Raw genomic sequence first — 22,180 nt, forward strand, 5'->3', positions numbered from 1 at the left:
TTTTGATCTCCAGCCCTCCCCCCTCAGCAAAGAGGGGTGAGGAACAGCACTGTGCAGCCAACCCACCTCTTTCCTCCTGATCCACCCCAGTTAATGATTATTCTTCACAATTTGTATCTTTTCACACAGCCGTATTCAAATGCATGACCGCTTGAAAATAATCAGATTGATTAAATCTGACTTGAGTTCCATAAATGGTTCCAGCTTCATAGCGAGAGCCAGGCATGCTGTCAAGAAACAACAGGAAAAGGAGGCCTAATGAGTCCACTCCCCTTTTTCCGAAACAGGCTCCCTCCTTTTAGTGGGCTGTCCCCACAACAGAAGGGAAACGAATAAGTAACAGGACTGCAAGTCATTGTGTTTATCTTCTCACTGACTCTCCGCTGCAATTCTGTTCACCAGGCTCCAGGAGTTTCTTGTGACTTTTGACTTCATATGTTTTTTCATTCAGGAATTTGCGTGTTTGTTTTTTAGAGAAGTTTCCTTAGGCTTTTCTGCCAAAATATAAGACTACAGTTCAGTGGTTCACAGGATTTTTTTTTCTTCTGTGCAGGGAGGGGGGGTCAAGTTTCTCTTTCAGCTTCAAAGTTTCATGGATCAAAGTCCATCAAAGCTACATCCTCCAATTGTCTCAGCCCTGTGGGTGGATAGAAGAGAAGGCAGCAGCCTCTGAGTCGGCCTCAGTAGCTGCAGACCAGAGGACAACAAGCGTCTTGTTGCCCAGTAGGACTGGTGTGACTGAAGCGAGCCCTGTGGACCATGTCTTCTCCAGCTCTGGACGAGTACTGTGGGTCTGTCTTCTGGGTGAGTTCAGTTCATTTGGTTTCTAAACATTACCTGCTCTTCACTATGTGGGTTTTCTAAATTAAATTAAAAAAAAAAGGGAGAATACATTTCATGCATGTACAAGATTAGAAAACCTACACAATAAAGTTAAGAATAGACACGACAGCATAACACTACATAACGTGTTTGTCAAATGACAACACTGCAGTCCTAAAATTACTTTTTAAAAAGTTGTTTCTATTTTTTAATTAAATTTTAATTATTTTATTTATTATTTGTGGGAGTACTATTATACAGATCATCTGTGTCATCATAAGCTGCTACGCATTGCTTCAACAATTTTTCCACCCAAAAATAGGTAGACCAATCTTGACTTTTCAGGATGCTTTTAAAAATCAAATTGTTTGCTGTCTAACTGTCATGTGTCATGTCAAAGTAAACATCTTGCGCCCTATAACAAATATACAATTTTTTTCCCTTTTCTCATATTTAATCGGTTGAATGTAATATTTTATTTTGAAAAAAAAAACCCATCTACAAAGAAATATATTTTTGATTTAGTCACCAAAAATGAAAAAAAAAAAAAAAAAAAAAAAAAAAAAAAACCCCTAAAAGCTCAGAACCATTTTATCTATTTTATACCTGCCTATGCAGTGCAGACAATATGGGCTCAAAACAAATAGCAGTCTGCCCTCCAAAATCCCTCCTGGAAAATAGAAAGAATCACTGTTTTTTCTGATGCCGTACAGCAGAACTTTATTCAGTTCAGTTGAATTAGTTATAAGTTCAATTCTCTCTTCAGCTCTCTTTCATTCGTAACTTAGGGAAGCTTTGTTTTGTTTTGTATTGTATTGAATCATTTTGTTTTGTTTTGTTCTCTCTTTTGTCAATGAATGAAATAATAATAAACTGAGATGAAGAGACTGAAATGCTAACCAATGCTTCAGAAACTCATCAGTGCTTCATAGGTTTGAAAGTCTCTTGTTCATTTGTTAATTGACACCTTCATGTCTTCTGTTGCTTTCCCTTTTGAATGCTGCCATTATAGTTGTACTTTTTCCACCTTTGGCTTCTCCAACAAAACACACTCTGCATGGTGCTGCACATGGCAGCAGCAACCACATGAGTCAGGATTTAATCACTTATGAGTCATTTGTTGATTGAGGTTGCGAAGACCGATGCAAGCCGTCTGTAAATAATCTCCAGGTTATGTCAGGTATGTCAGCCTGATTACATAATGTGTGTGTTTGTGTGTATTTGTGTACACCTCAGAATGCATCGTACGTGGATAGAGCGGATCCAGATCTCCCAATATGTTTGGAGCAGACGGTTCTCGTCTGGATCCCGCTGGGTTTCCTGTGGCTCTGTGCCCCCCACCACCTGATTTCCCTTTGCAAGAGAACAACCAAAAAACGCATGTCCAAGCTATATCTCTGCAAGCAGGTAATGCACACAACAAGGCACCCAACAAATGCATAGCTGTAATTATAATGTAATACGGTAGAAAATAATTTCAATTACTAACCATGGGAACAGCTTGATTAAAAACATATTTTACTAAGTGGTCAGAGATGTGATTCCTGTGATAACTGTTGTGTTTACAATGTACACACGTTTTCTAACATAAGAATAAATTATTCACAAGTCGTTGGATTTTTTTAATTGTTCTTATTAAAATTAAGTTTTGCTTAGGTGACAAATTAATACAAGAGAATTGACAAAGAGGACAGCCCAAACAAAAGAAAACAAGCAGAACAAAGAGGGAGAAAAGGTTGCAACTGGTAGACATACATTTTTAAATTGTTATACAAGCTAACACAAAAGAACAAAGTAAATTTAAGGAATGTTACAGATCCACCGAAGTAAATAGAAGTATGTTCCAACATAGGTGGCTCTCGCATCGGTTGATGTGGTTCTTATTATTCTTGATTGCGTTGCTCCCTATTTTATCAGTTGAGACGTTCTAATAAAAATAAGCTTTGCATCAAAAGCGTTGTGACTATTTGGAGACACAATATCACTTTTGTGACGATCCATCCATTCAGCACTCATGCATCCACTCTGGGGTCATGGAAAGCTGAAACCTATCCCAGCTGATCACTGGACAAAGGCAGAACACACCCACACACACACTTTCACATCTGCAGCCACTTTAGAGTCACCAGATGGCCAAACAAGCATGTATTTGGATTCTGAGAGAAAGCAAGAGAACTCACATTCCACATTACCATCAAGCAGGATTTCGTCTTATCAACTTCAGGGATCCAGCCAGACTACGATATTCTTCATTTTATGCTCCTCTATTACATAAAAGGCTCTGCAGGATCAGACGCTGCAAACTCCACCCCTTTTCTGTGCACTAGCTCTGATTAAGATTGGAAACGTCTGGTTTGAATTATCGAGTTGATAACCAGCTTCATAGTAACACTTATCAAGGGTTGTGAATGTCTGGGTTTGTCAATCCAGATAATTCAGACAGACATCCCAGTTATATAAAGCCCTGCCTCCGGGTTTAACAGGACTTGACTGTTCTGTCATTATGATCAGCAGCATGAGAGTGTTACCGATCATCTTCAGCATGCATTAACTTTTTTCTGTCCTCCAGTTTGTAGTGTCTCTCTTATTCCTGACGGCCATAGCATCCCTGGCAGTCACGATAGCAGAGGGTCATGGTCCAAACAGCGACTCAACGCAAACAGAGAAAATTGCTGGAGTGTACTATGCAAACCCTGTCCTGTTTGCTGTCACATGGGTAAATGTTCAAGATTCTATAGTCATACTCTGTTTCACTGCTCAACAAGAAAAAATATGAAATGTCTTTCTATTAAAATCTCTTTCTTTTGTTAGATCCTTCTTCTTTTGTGTCAAGAGGGACTGAGACGGAAGGAAAAACATGTAGACTCAGCCACTCTATTTTTCTTCTGGCTGCTCCTTGTTGTTTGTGATATTTTTCCTTTTCAAACCCTCATAAGAGCAGCACTCAGGGAGGTATGACAAAAAATTCAAATCCCTATTTATAGATGTGGCACACCACTTACTGTATATTTCTCACCCTTCACAACTTCCTCATGCTCACAATTACCTTTCATTCCAGGGAAAGGTCAGCGATGTTCCCCGTTTCTGCCTTTTCTACATTTCTTTTGGACTGGAACTGGTTGCACTTGTCCTCTCTGCTGTGGCTGATATTTCACCAGAAGATAAGGAGCACATGAAAAAGGTTCTTATATACCCATGTAGTTTTCTGTGTGTCCTTTTGATACAGTGAAGGTCATATTCAGTGCTATGTGTTCATCACAAACCTGCTGTTAATTCAAAACGTGTTTTTTTGTCTTTGTTGTTGTGTTCCTGCAGAATCCTGAAAAAGCTGCTACTTTTTTAAGCAGAATAACTTTCAATTTTATTAGCAGGTAACATAGAGTCATTAAAGTAAAGCATAACAACATTTAATAATAATTCTATGAATATAACACAAGTTCGGTTGTTTTTGATTATTTTTCTTCAGTTTGGTGGTAAAAGGTTATAAAAGGCCCCTGGTTCAGGAGGACATGTGGGATCTGAAGGATATCGACACCACTGATCACATCAGCCAGGTTTTCAGCTCCAACATGAAAACTGAGCTAGATGCAGCTCGGGTTCGATATCAGAAGAAGCTGCAAAAGCGTGCGAGTTCAAAGAGAGACAAAGCACAGAAGGAAGACTTTCATGATGGAATGTCTAATGGTCTGGGGAAAGGTGTGAGTCAGGATGTCTTGATGATGGTAAGAGAAACATTTCTTCATGTGTGCTCTTTATGTTTGGTTTCTTTTTTTGTAAAGCTGTTATCATTGACTGCGTCATCACTGTGTTTTTCAACATAAATTTCTTTTAGGAGGAAAAAGGGAAGAAAAAAGGTGGAAAGAAGAAGAAAAACAAGGAGCAGAGTGAAGACTATCCCAACTCATGGCTGGTTCCAACCATCTACAAGTCCTTTAAATGGATTCTGATCGAATCTGCTTTCTTCAAACTTGTGCAAGACGCACTTTCTTTTGTGAGCCCTCAAATCCTCAAGTAAGTCATTTCTGCCACCATTTGTGAAAGAATGGCTTCACTCTCCTTTCCTTACATTTTCTACAATCAACTGTTAGTAAATCTGTAAGAAAGTGGAAGTGTTAGCGAATGACAACAATTCAGCCACAAAGCGGTAGAACATGAAAGATCAAAGAGTGGGTCAGCAGATGCTGAGGCACATGGTTGGCAAGAGGTTGACAAAGTTCTCCAGATTCAATAGATACAGACCTCCAAACTTCATGTGATCTTCAGATTAGCTCCAGAACGTGCAGAACGCTTCATGAAGGGTTTCCTTGTGGAAGAAAGGACCAGAATTCCCATAATGACACTTTTAAACCTTGTGGAAAGTGTTCCTAGAAGATTTGAAGCTGTTATAGCATGACATGATATTAAATCCTATAGTTTAAGTCTGGGATTCTACTAAAGTTCATATGCATGTGTGGGCAGACAGGCGGACACATTTGGCAACAGAGTGTATGTCTGTCCGAACATGTGTTTGACCTACAACCTATAGAGTTGAGGCACCTCTGTCGACATCCTTCTATTATTGTTTACAACTATTACTGGCTGCCTCCCTCTATCAGGCAGTCAATAATTAACACAGGATCAGTAATCTCAAACGTATATACCACAGCGGTAACCCATGGCAAATTGTGTATGTCGATTAATTGTATTTTTTAACTCAGCCAAGGAACCTTTGGTTTAAATTAACATCACATGTTTTCATGTAAGTTTGCATTTTTCTGAACAAAAGATGTTTTTTTTTGTTTCTAAGCTCCTTATCACTCAAGATTCGACTCACAACATTTGCTCATAGACACGGTGGTGTCATGCTAGAAATCATTAATGTGAACCCAGCCAGACTTAAGCATTCTTCATAGGTGTGGTTGTCATGACAGCCGGTTACAAGAATAAGAAGAAAGTGTGAGAGAAAACATTAATCACATGTAATTCTCTTTTCTCTGATCTCATTTTGCCTTTATTCATGTTGACAATAAGAATGATTTTTGTCAATGAAATGTGAAATTTGAAATCCCACTGAGTTTGTGGATTTGTTCCTGAAGAAGAACCTTGACCCTGTCCGCTCTCAGCTCACTGCTCATAGCATGTATGATTAAGGTTAGTTATGAATTGGATGGTTCAATCCTGAGAAATAATTTCCCCAAGGGGATCCATAAAGTATGCCTTTAACGTTAGCAAACAAGGATTTGACACAGTCAGGACTGCATCACTGTGATCAAATGCTGGACGTGTGATGGCGTATCATGGAATGCTATTTGTCTTTTCAGATTGATGATCGCCTTTACTGAGGACAAAACCAGTTATGCCTGGGTGGGCTACATGTATGCAATACTGCTGCTGCTGGTGGCAGTTCTGCAGTCTCTGTGCCTGCAGCAATACTTTCAGCGCTGCTTTGTGCTGGGAATGCAAGTTCGCACTGCCATCATGGCTGCTGTGTACAAAAAGGTAAAAGCAAAAATACACACACACACACACACACACACACACACACACACACACACACACACACACACACACACACACACGTACACTGCTAAAAAAAAATTAGAGGAACACTTTTTAATCAGAGTATATCAACCTATCAGTCAAATTGGGATATTGATCTGGTCGGTTAAAGCAGAACTATGCAAATTTTTTTACCTCAATAAATATTTTCCAGAATCCCTGTGGGGGTAAACAAAGACATGTTACGGTGATTTGCCGGTCCCTTCACTCCCCCCGTGGTCTGTGTCCTGAGAACAGCGCATGCAACTTGCAGGGGAGCGAACCCGACTACATCTTGCGAGAACAAATCTGCTTTAGGGCACTCATACGGGATTCCAAGTATAAAAGTGTGTAAAACAAACATGAAACCCTCGCTAGCGTTAGCAACGCCACCCTTAGGTGCTCACGGATGGCAGAACCGAAAAGACAGGAAAAAACCTTTGTCTGACGAGCGGAAATAAAGAAAACGGGAGTGGGACGCTCTCTGCACGTGGGGGTGGGGGTGGGGGGGGGGGGGGGGGGGGTGATGCGGAGAACGTTTACGACAGTGAACTTTCACAGGAGACCAGTAGGGGGAGTGCTAAAACAAATCTTGCATAGTTCTCCTTTAAGTAGCAGAGGGAGTTGTTAATGAATTTCAGCTGCTTTGTTGTTAATTAAATCAACAACAGGTGCAACAGAGGGGCAACAGTGAGACGGCCCCCAAAACAGAAATGGCTTTCCAGGTTCCCTCCTCATCTCTTTTGGCTGATTTTTTTTTACTGACTGACTTTCTACTACTGTAGTTTTTCATTCGGCTTGGATCAACATCTCTGTGGATAGCGTGGTGCGGTACCTGGACACTACAGAGGCTGCACAAGTAGTCCAACTCCTCCAGGATGGCACATCAATACATGCCGTTGCAAGGTTTGCTGTGTCTCCCAGCCCAGTCTGAAGAGTTTGGAGGAGATTCCAGGAGATAGGTAGTTACTCCAGGAGAGCTGGACAGGGCCGTCGAAGATCCTTCAACCCTCAGCAGGATCGGCATCTGCTCCTTTGTGCAAGGAGTAACAGGATGAGAGCTGCCAGAGTCCAACAAAATGACCTCCAGCAGGCCACTGGTGTGAATGCTTCTGACCAAACAATCAGAAACAAGCTCCATGAGGGTGGCCTGAGGGCCCGATGTCCTGTAGAGGGCCCTGTGCTCACTGCCCAGCAACATAGAGCTCGATTGGCATTTGCCATAGACCACCGGAATTGGCAACTACGCCACTGGCACCCTGTGGTCTTCACCGATGAGCGCAGGTTCCACGTGAGCACATGCGACAGACATGTAAGGGTCTGGAGATGCTGTGGAGAATGTTATGCTGCCTGCAACATCATTCAGCATGACCAGTTTGGTGGGGGGTCAGTGATGGTCTGGGAAGGCATATTCCTGGAAGGACGCACAGACCTCTACAGGTTAGATGATGGCACCCTGTCTGCTATTAAGTATCGGGATGAAATCCTTGGACCCTTTGTCAGAACCTACGCTGGTGCAGTGGGACCTGGGTTCCTGCTGGTCCATAACAATGCCCGACCTCATGTGGCTCGGGTATGCAGGCAGTTCCTGGAGGATGAAGGAATTGATACCATTGACTGGCCCCCACGTTCACATCCAGTCCAATCCAACTTTATTTATATAACACATTTTAACAACTAAAGACAGTTTCCAAAGTGCTGCACAGACAGCAGATTCAACATTACACATTAACAACAGTTCACCTGACCTAAACCCAATAGAACACCTCTGGGACATTATGTTTAGGTCCATCAGGTGCTTCCAGGTTGCTCCTCAGAATGTCCAGGAGCTCAGTGATGCCCTGGTCCAGATCTGGGAGGAGATCCCCCAGGACACCATCTGTCGTCTCATTAGCAGCATGCCCCGACGTTGTCAGGCATGCGAACAAGCACATGGGGGCCACACAAAGTACTGAGAATAATTTTGAGTTCTGACATTCTGGCAAAATGGACCAGTCTGCTGCATCATTTTTTCATTTTCATTTTTGGGGTGTCTTTGATTTCCCCCCCCATAGGGTGATTCTTTTCATTTCTATCAAATTATGTGGCAACATTTTGTTACTAATACATCACCTACTTATCAGAAAAGATATTCAAGATCATTTTTCTCCCCGTTTAGATCTTATGTTTACGAAGTGTTCCTCTAATTTATTTGAGCAGTGTATATGTGTGTGTGTGTGTGTGTGTGTGTGTGTGTGTGTGTGTGTGTGTGTGTGATATGTTCAGGAGCACTGTCAGCTGCACTTTTGGTGTTTGCAGACTGCATCAGAGTTTGCTGTCAGTGATGATTTCACCTACAGTTGAAATGACTGCTGTAGATTTAATTGCGCCCCCCCCCCCCCCCCCCCCCCCCGCTGCTTTTTCCATCCGAGATCATAAAGTTGTTTGTTCATTGTGTTTGCATTTGCCACTCACTTGATTTAATTTTACAATATTCTCTTTCATTTCTTCTTTCCCTTCTTTTTCAAGGCACTGGTGGTATCCAACGACACCCGCAAAGAGTCAACAGTCGGGGAAACCGTGAACCTGATTTCAGCAGATGCCCAGCGCTTCAATGACGTGACCAACTTCATCCACCTGCTCTGGTCCTGTCCTCTTCAGATCATCATATCCATCGCTTTCCTGTGGATTGAGTTGGGACCCTCTGTGCTCGCAGGACTGGCCGTCATGGTGCTAATGGTGCCAATAAATGGGCTGATAGCCAACAAGGCCAGACAATATTAGGTAAGCTGAATTTCAGATATGTAGTGAGTTGTCAGCTTCCTATTTGTATGCTACAAAATGAAATTTAGCTGATTAAATTAATATTTATCTCCTAAACCACAATCAGAAAACAGGCAGACTTGCATGTAAGCAACAGGTATTTTGCATGTAAAAATAGCATCAGTGTCTTGGTGTCTTGGCAGTGTGATACATGGGGGAGACTGAGCTTCCAGTTATTCAGTAATCAGTTTGGTCAAACATATTAAAAATATTATAATAAAATCCAACTATCTTTAAACTAAATGAAAACAGATCTAATAGATATAAAGTATTGTTGCAGCTCTTACCTTGTTCACTGAGTTAATTTAAACTCGTTCAGAGATGGAATTGTATTTGAATATTTTTTACATGCAGGTTGTTCTTTGCTTGAAAATGACTTTTTAGAAATTACAATTTGTGAATGAATATGCGCTGTAATCTTTTGCTGCATTTCTTGACATTCCATTAGAGTGACTTTATAAATATTTTATTTATTCGTTAAGGGTTAAGTGATCATTTAAAATGTTCAACACATTGTGCGACTTTAAACACTTGAAGCTAGGGTTGGCGATCTTGGAAAACTAGCATGTATTCGAATGTAGTATCTCCCCAAGGCTCCGCCTAGTTCGACCCAACTCCCACCCCATTGGAGGAGCTCCCGCTGTTACGGGGAGAACGCACTGGACGCGGAAGTGCCACGCACGGAGTTTCTGATTGCCTCCCATGTTAACCTATCTGACTGCCCGCACACAACGCGTATGGCAGGCCAATACAGACAATAATCGTCATTCACTTACGCGTCAGTAAAGAGAAAAACTCCGCAAAAAACGGCCGCGCGCGCCGTGGCTCATGCTCTGCAGCGCGCCCGCTCTGCTCCGTTCAGTTTTTCACGCGAGGGGGAGGAGGGGTGGGGGGGAAGCATGTGATTGGTTTCTTAAGAGCGGTCCGCGCCTTACGATTGGTTGGAGTTTTTACTGTCCTTTGGCCGCTCCAGTTGTCAGATTTTTTTCGCACGTTTTTCTGTACACATAATGTATTGACTTCTCCCAGGGGGCAAGGAGCATTTCACTCAGTATGACAAAAACTGCTTTTGGACAACGTCGCCTACCCTAGGTTTAATTTGAATTTGTTTTACAATAAATCTGTAGTATTCGATGTCTTCTAGTATTTCTGCATTGCCTGTTTGTGGTCAATATTGAATCACATTGTAGTGTGTAATTATATATATTTTTTTCCCTTTCAGATAGAAAACATGAAGTTTAAAGATGACAGACTGAAAGTCATGAATGAAATGCTCAATGGGATCAAGGTGAGTGCCCTTATGTGAAACTGCAACAACTTGATCAGATTAACCACCACCAAGGATTTATTGGCCCTCGTTCCCTGGCTGAAATAGTAATAATGCTCTGTTCTGTAAGTCTGACTCCACTTGTGATCATGTTCTTGTGGTTATCTTCCAATTACTCGCCAGATCCTCAAGTTGTATGCATGGGAGCCATCTTTCCAGGCTCAAGCGGAAGGCATCCGGGAGAAAGAATTGAAAGTCATGAAGAAATTTTCCTACCTGTCATCTGTGTCCACCTTTTTCTTCACCTGCGCTCCAGCTCTTGTGAGTCATATCGATAGGACACGATGGCAGCAGTTTATCAGAGGTGATATTTTGCCCATCTATTTTTGATAGTGTTTTTTCTTTCCTTAACAGGTGTCTCTGGCCTCATTTGCCGTCTTTGTGAGCGTCAGTCCAGACAACGTGTTAACACCAGAGAAAGCTTTCACCTCAATTTCCCTCTTCAACATCCTCCGATTCCCCCTGGCCATGCTGCCCATGCTTATCGCTTCTATTGTGCAAGTAAGAGAGGGACAAAAGACTGGACATTCACAAATTGTGAACCTGTGAAAATACACGTCTTCACCTGATATATATATATTTTTTAAATCTCAGACCACAGTGTCAAAGAAGCGCCTGGAGAAGTTCCTGTCAGGCGAGGACATTGAAGCTGGCGCTGTGCAACACGACTCTAGTTTCAGTATGTTATCCTTCAGTATTCATTCCTGAGCCATGAGGTTTATTTATCCTCTTAAGATAACAGCTTGGCTCTCTATTTATACATCTGTGTCCTTTCCTTCTGTCTTTCAGAAACTGCTGTCAGTGTATGTGATGGTACCTTTGCTTGGGAAAGAGATGCTGAACCGCTACTGAAAAAGTATATCTACATACAGACATGCAGTATATTAATTTTACAGAATGTACTGTCCAATCCTGAAAATACTGATTCTAGGTGTGTTTTGCAGTGTGTCTTTGGAAATCAAACCTGGTCAGTTAGTGGCAGTGGTGGGAGCTGTCGGCTCAGGGAAGTCCTCTCTCATCTCAGCCCTCTTGGGAGAGATGCACAGCACCAAAGGCTTCATCAACATCCAGGTGACACTTCTGACTCGACAAGTCACATAGTGGCAAATTTAACATGCACACAATCTTTGAAGGGTTAATTAAAATAAATGTGAATCTCTCAGAGCAATTTGAGGATTGTGTTTTGCACATATGAGGGCGGACCCAAAAGAAACAGGAATGTGGTCATAAAATACAAATAATAATGAGTTTTGATTTTTGGCCGTCAGATGTGCTACAGGTAAGCCTCATGGATATCTGTGAAAAATCTGAGATCCCAGAGTGACACTGATGTCTGTCACGCACCATTTATAGTAACAGAGTGCAGTTCCCCTCTGCGATTTTTCCAAAATGGCGACATTGACTGGAAAGCCAGAGCAGCACGCAAACATTAAATTTCGCTTTTTGCTGGGAAAAACAGCAGCAGAAACACTCACCTTGTTGCAGCAAGCCTACAAGGATGATGCTCTGGGGAAGACTCAGGTCCATGAGTGTTTCGGGCAGTTTGAGAAGGGCCAGATGTCCGCCCATCAGGTCCGCTCAGCCATTAAAACAATTGCGATCTGCTTTTTCGATGACCAGGGTATCGTCCACAGCGAGTTTTTCCCTCCAGGTCAAACTGTAAATCAGGACTACTACATCGAAGTCCTAAGACGGCTCTGTGAGGATGTGAGGAGGAAGCGGCCCGTGTTGTGGCGGAGTGGAGACTGGTGGATCTACCATGACAGTGCGCCAGCGCACAAGGCGCTGCGCGTCACGCAGTTTCTGGCGAAGAATGGGATGACTTCTTCTCCCCCATCCGCCTTATTCACCGGATCTAGCCCAATGTGACTTTTTCTTGGGTCCCCAAGTTGAAGAAGGAGCTGAAGGGACAGCGGTTTGCAGATGTGGAGGAGGTGAAAGAAAAACTGCAGCCGGCCCTTAAAGGCACAATTACGCACGAGTTTGCCGACACATTTGTGAAGTGGGAAACATGGCTGGAGCGTTGCATTGAAGCGAGGGTAGACGATGTTGTCCAAAAGCACTTTTTGTCATACTGAGTGAAATGCTCCTTGGCCCCTGGGAGAAGTCAGTACATTATGAGGACGGAAAAAGGTGCGGAAAAAATCTCACAACTGCAACGGCCAAAGGACCTTAAAAACTCCGACCAATCGTAAGGCGTTCTTAAGAAACCAATCAAATCCCTTCGCCGTTCTACCAGCCCCTTGCGCGTACATTTCAATGGCGTGCACTGGCCCTGGTTCAGTGCTCACGTGCGTTGCCAAGGCGCTCTCGGTGCTCATGTGAAAATAGAACGAAGCGGAGCGGGCGCGCTGCGCTCCTATGCGCGTTGTGTGCGGGCAGTCAGAAAGGTTAATAACATTGGAGGCAATCACAAACTCCGTGCGCGCGGCGCTTCCGCGTCCAGTGCGTTCGCTCCCAACGGGAGCTCCTCCAATGGGATGGGAGCAAGGTGGAGCCTTCGGGAGATGCTACATTCGTGCTACATGCTAGTTTTCCAAGATCGCCGACCCTAGCTTTAATGCGAATGGAGATTATTTTGAAGGCGACAGTGGTGTTTCATTTTGAAATGTAAGAAATAAAAAGTTACAACCAAATTCCGGTTTCTTTTGGGTCCACCCTCTTAATTCAGTTAAATAAATTCATTTTATTATTGTAGAATTATAATGGAAATTACAGTGATTTTGCATTAATATAAAAAGATTGATCTATTTGAGTCAAAAAGAGTGATTTAAAATTGTGATCTGTCATTAAAAATCATTTTGCTGTTTTTTTCAGCTACCCAGTAACCCCATCACAAAGACAGCTTAAAGGTGCTGTAGGCAGGATTCGGCATCTCCGCCATCTTGCTTAGGGTTACCTAAGCAAGATGGCGATTTGAAACCCAGCACAGCCAATCCTGTCCTGTTTTCTCTGACATCACGCCCTTACGCAAGTTAAGCCCCTCCCACAAGAACGTGCGACGAACGCCCCTCGAACAATCATGGTTAGAGCCTCAGGGGCTCTTCTGATTGGTCAAAGATACCGGGAGCGGTCGAGATTCCTTTTCAGCTCAGAACAGAGACAGATGGGAACGCTGCGCCCTCGCGGTAGTGCAATTATGCTACACTCCTAAAGGATTATCAATGGATACTCTAACATTTAATCCAAAGAAAACACAGAAAAATTAGCATTGACTGGCAAAATCCTGCCTACAGCAGCTTTAATTGAACATGTGTTTTTGTTTTTTTGAAGCACAGTATGAAGCTTTTCACAGGTGTGCCCAGAAAGGTTTTAGCGAGTACACGTTTTGGGCTGATCAATAACTTTTATTCATCTTCAGCTTTAATAACACGTGTTGTGAAAAGAGTCCGACTCATCTCGTGCTTCTGTTCAGGGCTCTATTGCATATGTGCCTCAACAAGCCTGGATCCAAAACGCCACCTTGAAGGATAATGTCCTGTTTGGCTCTCCCAACGACGAAAGGAGGTTCAAAGAAGTCATAAAGGCTTGTGCCCTTGAACCCGACTTGGAGCTGCTGCCTGGAGGGGCCCTCACTGAAATTGGAGAGAAAGTGAGTGTTTCATATTGAAAGGATTTGAATGTGATATTTAATGCTTCCTATCTGGCCATTTGAGAAAATCCAGACCAATAAATGTGTACTAATGTGAGCTTATATTGAAAATAAATGTACGTAGCTCTGGTGGACATGGCAGAACTGCTACTTTGAAGAAAAAACACACACAACATGCTTGTGCTTCCTTGATAAAAACATGTCTTTTTTGTCCCACTCTTCTGTTCTCAGGGTATCAACCTCTCCGGAGGGCAGAAGCAACGTGTGAGCTTGGCCAGGGCCGCTTACAGTCAAGCTGATATATATCTGTTAGACGATCCTCTCTCTGCGGTGGACGCACATGTAGGAAAGCACCTCTTTGAAAATGTTATTGGTCCCAAAGGAATACTCCAGAACAAGGTTTGGGTTTTATGCATTCAGTTTTACCTATATATGTTTATAATCCTGATAAAGTTAAGGGAATATAGGATAAGACTGGTTTCTCAGTATGATTATGAGTATTATTCATGTTGTTAGATATATGTTTTTCTCTTCAGTGTGTCTTTGTGTGTTGCAGACTCGTATCCTGGTGACTCACGGAGTGAGCTTTTTGCCTCATGTTGATGAAATAGTGGTCTTGGTGGACGGTGTTGTTTCAGAGGTCGGGTCCTATAGCAGCCTCCGCGCCAGCGGAGGGGCTTTCTCAGAGTTTCTTGACACATATGCCAAAGAGCAAAGAACTCGAACCCGTTCAGAGTCAGGTAATTACAGCCTTCCTGTCACAGCAGGAGAACTAACAGAGCAAATTACTGTTCGTTCACTGTTCAGTTAGGTCTGATGTAACGTGAAGATCTGGAATGCACTTTCAGCCAGTGGAAGATGCACTTGGCCTTTTGTAATATTTTACCTCAAAGCTCGGACAGAACGTTTTTCATGATGAGTTCACGATGCTTGTCCTGCGTATATGTGTGACATTCTCTCTACTTGTTTTTCAGAACATAGCCAGAATATGGAAGACTTAGAGCTCCTCCCCGACAGTGAAAACACTGACCTGGATACTCCTTTGGAGGATGTGGTTTCTTCTACTTTGAAGAGAGAAAATTCTATTCGCCGCAGCCAGCGTAACAGCAGGTTCGAGTACAGCCGAGTGGTGCACTGCACAAAGCTGTTGTGCTTTTTAATTAACAGTAAATGGAGAGTTCTGACATTGTTTTTTTTTTTTTTCCCTAGCATCAGACGAAGGAAAAACAGTTCTGTAAAAAAAACAGAAAAGGCTGATGACTTAACGAAAGGCCAGAAGCTAATAGAGAAAGAAGCAATGGAAACAGGACGGGTATATTCTCCTTCGATTAAACACTAATTTATTTACATGCATAAATGCTAAATAGTTAGGTTTTTTTTTTTAAATAACGAGTGTATTCTTTTCTTGATGTCTAGGTGAAGTTTTCAGTATTCCTCCAGTACATGCGAGCCATGGGGTGGGGATACACCACCATGGCTTTTGTGGTTTACTTCATCCAGAACATAGCTTTTGTTGGCCAGAACCTGTGGCTCAGTGAGTGGACCAACGATGCAGTGGTTTACGTAAACGAGACATACCCTTCATCGCTGAGAGATTTGAGAGTGGGAGTGTTTGGAGCTCTGGGACTGGCTCAGGGTAATTATACATTCAGTTCTTTAAAATATTTTCAGATTCTTACAGACTATATACGTTTGTTTTTATGTTCATTCTTTTCTAGGCTTCCTTCACATGACTAGTCAATGAATATAACATATTTTGAGTTATAATCATTAATATGCGCTATTGCTATAAAGTGACCTATTCATGTGTATTTATTTTGCACATCATTGATTCGTTAATAACTCTAGATGAGACTATGCATTTACTTCCCTTGACATTCTCACAACACAGTTCAGGACACATGTTGTCAGTGGTCCTTTTTTGTTTTGTTTTTGTTTTTTTTTCCTGGTTTTACAGTACAAGTAAAAGTGTGCTGTTTAGCATTTGTGAATGTAAAAATTCAGTGGATTTTTTTTTGCGTTGCCTTCAACTGTACCGGTATGACTGCTTTGCAGGTTTGTTTGTGTTCCTCGGCACGTTGATTCTGGTCAATGCTAACATCGCTGCATCCCGTATCCTGCATGAACGGCTGCTCAAAAACATGATGCGCGTTCCCATGATTTTCTTCGACACGACACCGATTGGAAGAGTGGTGAATCGCTTTGCAAAGGTTTGGTTTAAGTGTTTTCTTCCTTGTTTGTGTGTGTGCGCGTTTCAATGATTAAGGGCTGTTTGTATATTTGTTATCAAAATGGTTGTTTAGTTGTTGATTTTGTGGCTCCTGATGAACTAACAAGGGCAAAAAGAACACATGCAGAGACAAGGCCTTTAAAGCATTTTGAGCTTGAACTCTTCTTTTTGTGTCGTTTGTCTTTTCTGTTCAAAGTCCCCTTCAGTGTTTTAAATATGTTCTTGTCCAGCAAGGAAGTGACAGTGTTACTGGAGGACAGCTTGTCATCAGACAGTGGATTCTGAGAGAGCATTGGAACTCGTTAGCTGAAGAACTCATCATATCAGCATTGGTCTTGCAGGACATTTTCACCATCGATGAAGCTATTCCAAATTCCTTGCGCTCCTGGATCCTCTGTCTGCTGGGTGTGCTGGGGACACTTTTTGTCATCTGTCTGGCCACTCCTTTCTTTACCATCGTCCTCGTCCCTCTGGCTATAATCTACTACTTTGTACAGGTAGGTCGAATGAGACAAGAAAATGAAATCTTTATGAATCTTTCAAACATTCATGATTCATGATTTTTTTGTGGGGGTGGGATGTTTTCTATGTTTAGCGCTTCTATGTTGCTACTTCAAGACAGCTACGTCGGCTGGACTCTGTGTCTCGCTCTCCAATATACTCCCATTTCGGAGAGACGGTGTCGGGTCTGACGGTGATCAGAGCCTACAATCATCAAGAGCGGTTTCTTAAACACAATGAAATCACTATTGATGAAAATGTCAAGAGTGTCTATCCGTGGATAGTGTCAAACAGGTTAGATATTAAACACACAGCAAACTCATCTCTACCCGTATGTTAAACTTCCAGTGTTTTCCTGTATGATGCCTTATATTTGCATGTTTGTTTGTACAGATGGTTGGCTATCCGTCTGGAGTTCCTTGGAAACCTGGTGGTGTTTTTTTCCTGTTTGTTTGCTGTTATTTCCAGAGATTCTATAGACAGTGGCATTGTTGGCCTGTCTATATCCTATGCACTTAATGTAAGTCACCTGTTCACCCACACTGTTATTAAACACACTGCAGAAAATATTGAATGCTACCGGAAGTAATTACAGTGACACTGATTGAGCTGTTTATTCTCCCAGAGGTAATGATATTGTAAACTGCTGCGAGCAATAAATCTCCTGTGGGGGCTTTGTTGATGCAGGTAACGCAGACCCTGAACTGGCTGGTAAGGATGACCTCTGAACTGGAGACTAATATTGTGGCTGTCGAGAGAGTGAGTGAATACATCGAGATTGAGAATGAGGTATGTTGAAGCAAGGACGGATTACGGAAGCATTCTATGCACCTGCTCGATCTTTATCTGGCTCTGTTTAATTGTATATAATACACCCTTTAGATTTTGAATTGGCCTTTTAGGATCACATGGTGATATTATCATGTAGTCGTTACATGTAGCTTTTGTGGACACTTTGATACAGAATAGAAAGAGGTTCTATGAGTTATACTGACAGCCTCTGCACCGTCACACATTGATCCTGTGTGTCTTTGTTTCCACAGGCTGAGTGGGTGACTGACACTCGGCCGCCTAAGGACTGGCCAGAGGCTGGAAGGCTCCAGTTTGAAAACTACAAAGTCCGTTACCGACCTGGATTAGACCTGGTGCTGCATGGAATCACATGTGATATTGGCAGCGCTGAGAAGGTGTGTGTGTGTGTGTGTGTGTGTGTGTGTGTAATAAGAAATAAAATGAAAACAGTTCTCTTACCAAACTACCTTCAGAGCTCAACTGCGGGCTGAAAGGTCTCTACTGGAACTTTTTTAAATGATGGTAAAATCAGCCCTCCTAAATGAAAACGCTTGTATTTTTGATTCTTTACTTTCTTTCATCATATTTCAGCTGTTGCCTTTGATCTTTGCAGACGTTTGATTGACTGTAATGCAGTCTCAGTTGCTCTTTTGCAGCATTCCTGACTGAAGTCACAAGTTATTTGTCACAAGTTATTTGTTGTATTTTTCTGAGAACAAGCTTTACATTTTCTGCGCTTCAGCATCGCACAGCCACTGATCAAAATCTTTAAGGGAACAGTATATGCGCTGAGCCTTTCAAAGCTCAATCAGCATCCCCTCACAGCGCAGCTGTTTGCAAGTTACACGATCACCGCGCTTTCAAATAACCTACCGCAGTTTGTTTGGTAGACTCATGCTGATATTGTGGCTTTTTCTAGACTCGCACATGCTCATTAGCTGCACTCAGATTAAATCCCTTGTTTTTAAATCAGATTTTAATTGCTGTTTCCCCTCACTCGTATTCAGATTGGTATAGTGGGCCGCACTGGAGCTGGAAAGTCAAGTCTGACGAACTGCCTGTTTAGAATTATCGAGGCTGCTGAAGGTCGCATCCTCATTGACGGTATAGACATTGCCAAACTGGGGCTGCACGACTTGAGATCTAACCTCACAATCATACCACAGGTAGGCGCGACAATTTTAGACAGAGCATTTGAACTTTAAAAAGATATGACAACTAATACAAGTCTGTTGACTCAGGACCCAGTCTTGTTCTGTGGAACGCTGAGGATGAACCTGGACCCGTTTGACAAATTCAGTGATGAAGATGTCTGGAAAGTGCTTGAGCTCTCTCATCTGAAGGACTTTGCAGCTGGGCTGAAGGAAGGACTGCAACATGAAGTTTCTGAAGGAGGAGAGAACCTCAGGTGAGCATAAAAATAACAAAGAAACTATCTCGCTCATATAGTCTCCTGATATACAGTATATAATATCTAAGTTGGCCATATGATACCCCATCTCACAGAATCAATACTATCTTCTTCACTGGTCAAATGTTACACATTTCCACCAACTCTCATTGAATTTAGCCTCTTTTTGGGGCATTTTTGTTGCAAAACGAATAATCAAAAAAATGACATCATCACCATCATCATCATCATCATCATCATCAATCTCTTTCTAGTGTTGGACAGAGGCAGCTGTTGTGTCTTGCTCGAGCATTGCTGAGAAAGTCTCGCATCCTCATCCTGGACGAGGCTACGGCAGCCGTCGACCTGGAGACAGACAATCTGATTCAGAACACCATCCGTAAAGAGTTTTCCAGCTGCACCGTTCTGACCATTGCCCACCGTCTGCACAGCATCATGGACAGCTCAAGGTATGTTCACGATGCTCAAAATGGAGTGCCGATCTCTTCCAAATGTACATTTTAACGGATCACGTAAAGCACAATATATATATATATATATATACATATATATATATATATATATATATATATGTTTATATTTATTCACTTCTGAAAATCTCTCATAGGCTGAAAACGTGATGCCAGCATACATAAAATACCAAATGTTATTAAGTGACGAAACAAAAATAAACCTAAAAACCTCAACAGTGTATTTCATCCTTTTGCTGTTGTACAACCCAAACATTTATGGCCAAGAAATGGACAAGATAGAAAACATCTTAAAATGACACAATGGAAAAAAAAACTGAAGAAATGGGGACACATTCAGCATACATGTTATTCAGCAAGAAAATATATTATCTCCTTTGAGTATTATAGCACTATTTTAGCACTTTTTATTTTCGCTTCAAACATGGCTTTACCAGTTGCGTTTAATACATGTGTTTTCAGGGTTTTTTTTTTTATGCATTTCAAAAAACAGGAAATAAAAAGAGCCATCAAGAAACCCTTCATCTTTTTCAACTATGGCACCAGTATGAATTTATTTTGTTTGGGATATTTTTGTCTTTTTATGTACATCGTCTGTAGAGCCTTTTTATCTGTTTGTGCTTCAAACAATGGGTGGCTCAGTATCATGTGTCTCAAAGGCTCTGCGACTGCACCTGTGTGCTCCATCACATCACATACATGAAATTAAATGTGAACCTTCTAAGATGAGCGTCACTTTTCATTTAAGAGAACACAGCTCAAGAGCATAAGAGACTGAGTGAAGAACACAATGCATGACTGTATTCGTTATATGAAAACTGTATGGAGACATGCACTGTCTATATTAAGAATGCCATTGGTTCGTTACTTGGCTGGGCCGTTCTGTGCCGAATTTGCATGTTCTGACAACTCATGCCATTATGCCTCCCATCACATTTCAGATTGTTCATCACTGTATGAGTCTCCACTGACAACCAATATGACAACTCAAATAAATATGTTAATGTTTGTGTCTGTGTTCCTCTCTCACAGGGTAATGGTGCTTGACGCAGGTCGAATTGTGGAGTTTGACACCCCGCAGAACCTGCTTTCAAACAAAGGGCATTTCTATGCGATGGCGAAGGATGCTGGAATAACTCAACAAGACAGCTCGACAGCTCTCTAATTTGAACGTACTGATTAGTGAAATCCACAAACTATGTACAGATGATTGTTTACATATTGGTTACTTCTGTGTGTATTATATTTATGGGAAAAAAAATAGCATGAAATAATCATTTGAATGTACATAATGTATTATGTCAATGCTTTTATTAGAGTACTGTCTTTTTTTCTGGGTATAGCTAAACATCTGTGGGGAGGTGTAAATTGTTATTTGTTGCTGAAAAATGAAAATAAAAGGTTTTACTGAGAAGGTGAGACATCCTTTGGTGAATTTTTGATCAAGTTTGCGATCCAAATAACGTGTGTTGAAATGCAGTTTTATGTGTGCATGCAGACATTGTTCAGTTTGTATGACAACAAATAGAGCATGTGAATCATTAAATACACAAGTGAATTAAAAAAAGACTACAACATAGTCTACAAATAGGGATGTGCCCATGTATGATATTGCACAGCCGAGATTATCATATCACGTCATTTACAACATATTGTCCACACCTCCCGACACAAAACGCAGCAGAACGCAAGATTCGTCTGCTCCACCACACATACTTGGTCTCATATGAAACTAGAAAAGCTACACTTTAAGATAACACCAAGCAGAATATTCTCTGAGCCGACCACCTCCCACCAGGGGCAAAACAACCTGAAAACGATATTCACATTACACAGCCAACACCTCAGATTGTATGTTTCTCACACACTTCTTCACCAAATCTCAAAGGTATTCACACCAAACACAGCATATTTTATTTCCTTACCGTTTTGTGATCATTTTCCATCTATCCACGTTCTCCTCTGACCAAAATTCACTTAATTATCCTTGAGAATAGTGAAAGAGTGTCATGCGCCTAAATGTGATATGCTGCCTCTTGTCGCCATCTTGTGGGCTTGTCGTTTATCTCGCGAGCTTTTGAACAATATGTTACACGTGACTGAGGCATCACCCAGCTGGGAGATGTCTTTGGGTGTAACCGCACGAGCACCGCCGCCATCTTGGATTGATGACACAGCGGCGAGCACTGGTCTTGAGAGTAGTGGCACTTAGGGCCAATCCCAATTCTACCCCTTACCCCTACCCCTTACCCCTACTCCTATGATATGCGCGTTCACGAGGCTTAAGGGCTATCCCAATTCTCCTTTTTGAATAGGGGTAGGGGTAAGGGGGAGGGCTATTTCACCCCTTTCAGCGAAGTCTGCATCGATGCTCCCTATTCTCAATAGGGGTAGGCGGAGTTTCACATTGGCCAGAAAAAAACAACATGGCGCCCACCACGGAGTCGCACAAATGTAAGATTGCTTTCTGTATACTATTTAAAAAGCTATAAAAAGTGTATTTGCTTCACTGAATTTATAGATAAACTCGCGTGACAGTGTCCCAGTCATGGATTAACGTTTTAGCGCTGCGCAGCACCGTTTCCAATCGTGAATTTGTAACTTCTTTAGAGCACTAATCACTGAATTAACGTCATCTTTTATCATGTTTTTAACGTAATATGTTAGACACAGGTACCCCCGATGAAACCCGACTGCTGATTCAGTTTAGAGCCGG

The 22,180-nt window shown here is 42.0% G+C and overlaps 1 protein-coding gene across 1 annotated transcript; it reads left to right on the forward strand.

Annotated features, from left to right (window-relative positions):
• The first annotated feature begins 570 nt into the window (after positions 1-570).
• Positions 571-20,875, forward strand: abcc2 (ATP binding cassette subfamily C member 2). Its single transcript, XM_030106163.1, is given in 32 exon segments — positions 571-804; positions 2,059-2,229; positions 3,392-3,538; positions 3,634-3,774; positions 3,881-4,003; positions 4,138-4,193; positions 4,289-4,544; positions 4,655-4,833; positions 6,123-6,300; positions 8,848-9,102; positions 10,364-10,429; positions 10,592-10,729; positions 10,823-10,969; positions 11,063-11,147; positions 11,258-11,324; positions 11,413-11,539; positions 13,884-14,060; positions 14,292-14,459; positions 14,617-14,800; positions 15,035-15,170; positions 15,270-15,372; positions 15,477-15,696; positions 16,116-16,270; positions 16,632-16,787; positions 16,886-17,085; positions 17,185-17,311; positions 17,479-17,580; positions 17,835-17,978; positions 18,591-18,749; positions 18,825-18,991; positions 19,249-19,443; positions 20,497-20,875. Coding segments are annotated over 32 exon segments (4,707 nt in total). The 5' UTR covers positions 571-759; the 3' UTR covers positions 20,630-20,875.
• The last annotated feature ends 1,305 nt before the right edge of the window (positions 20,876-22,180 follow it).

The sequence above is a fragment of the Salarias fasciatus genome, chromosome 13, assembly GCF_902148845.1.
Source record: "Salarias fasciatus chromosome 13, fSalaFa1.1, whole genome shotgun sequence".
NCBI classification, from domain to species: domain Eukaryota; kingdom Metazoa; phylum Chordata; class Actinopteri; order Blenniiformes; family Blenniidae; genus Salarias; species Salarias fasciatus.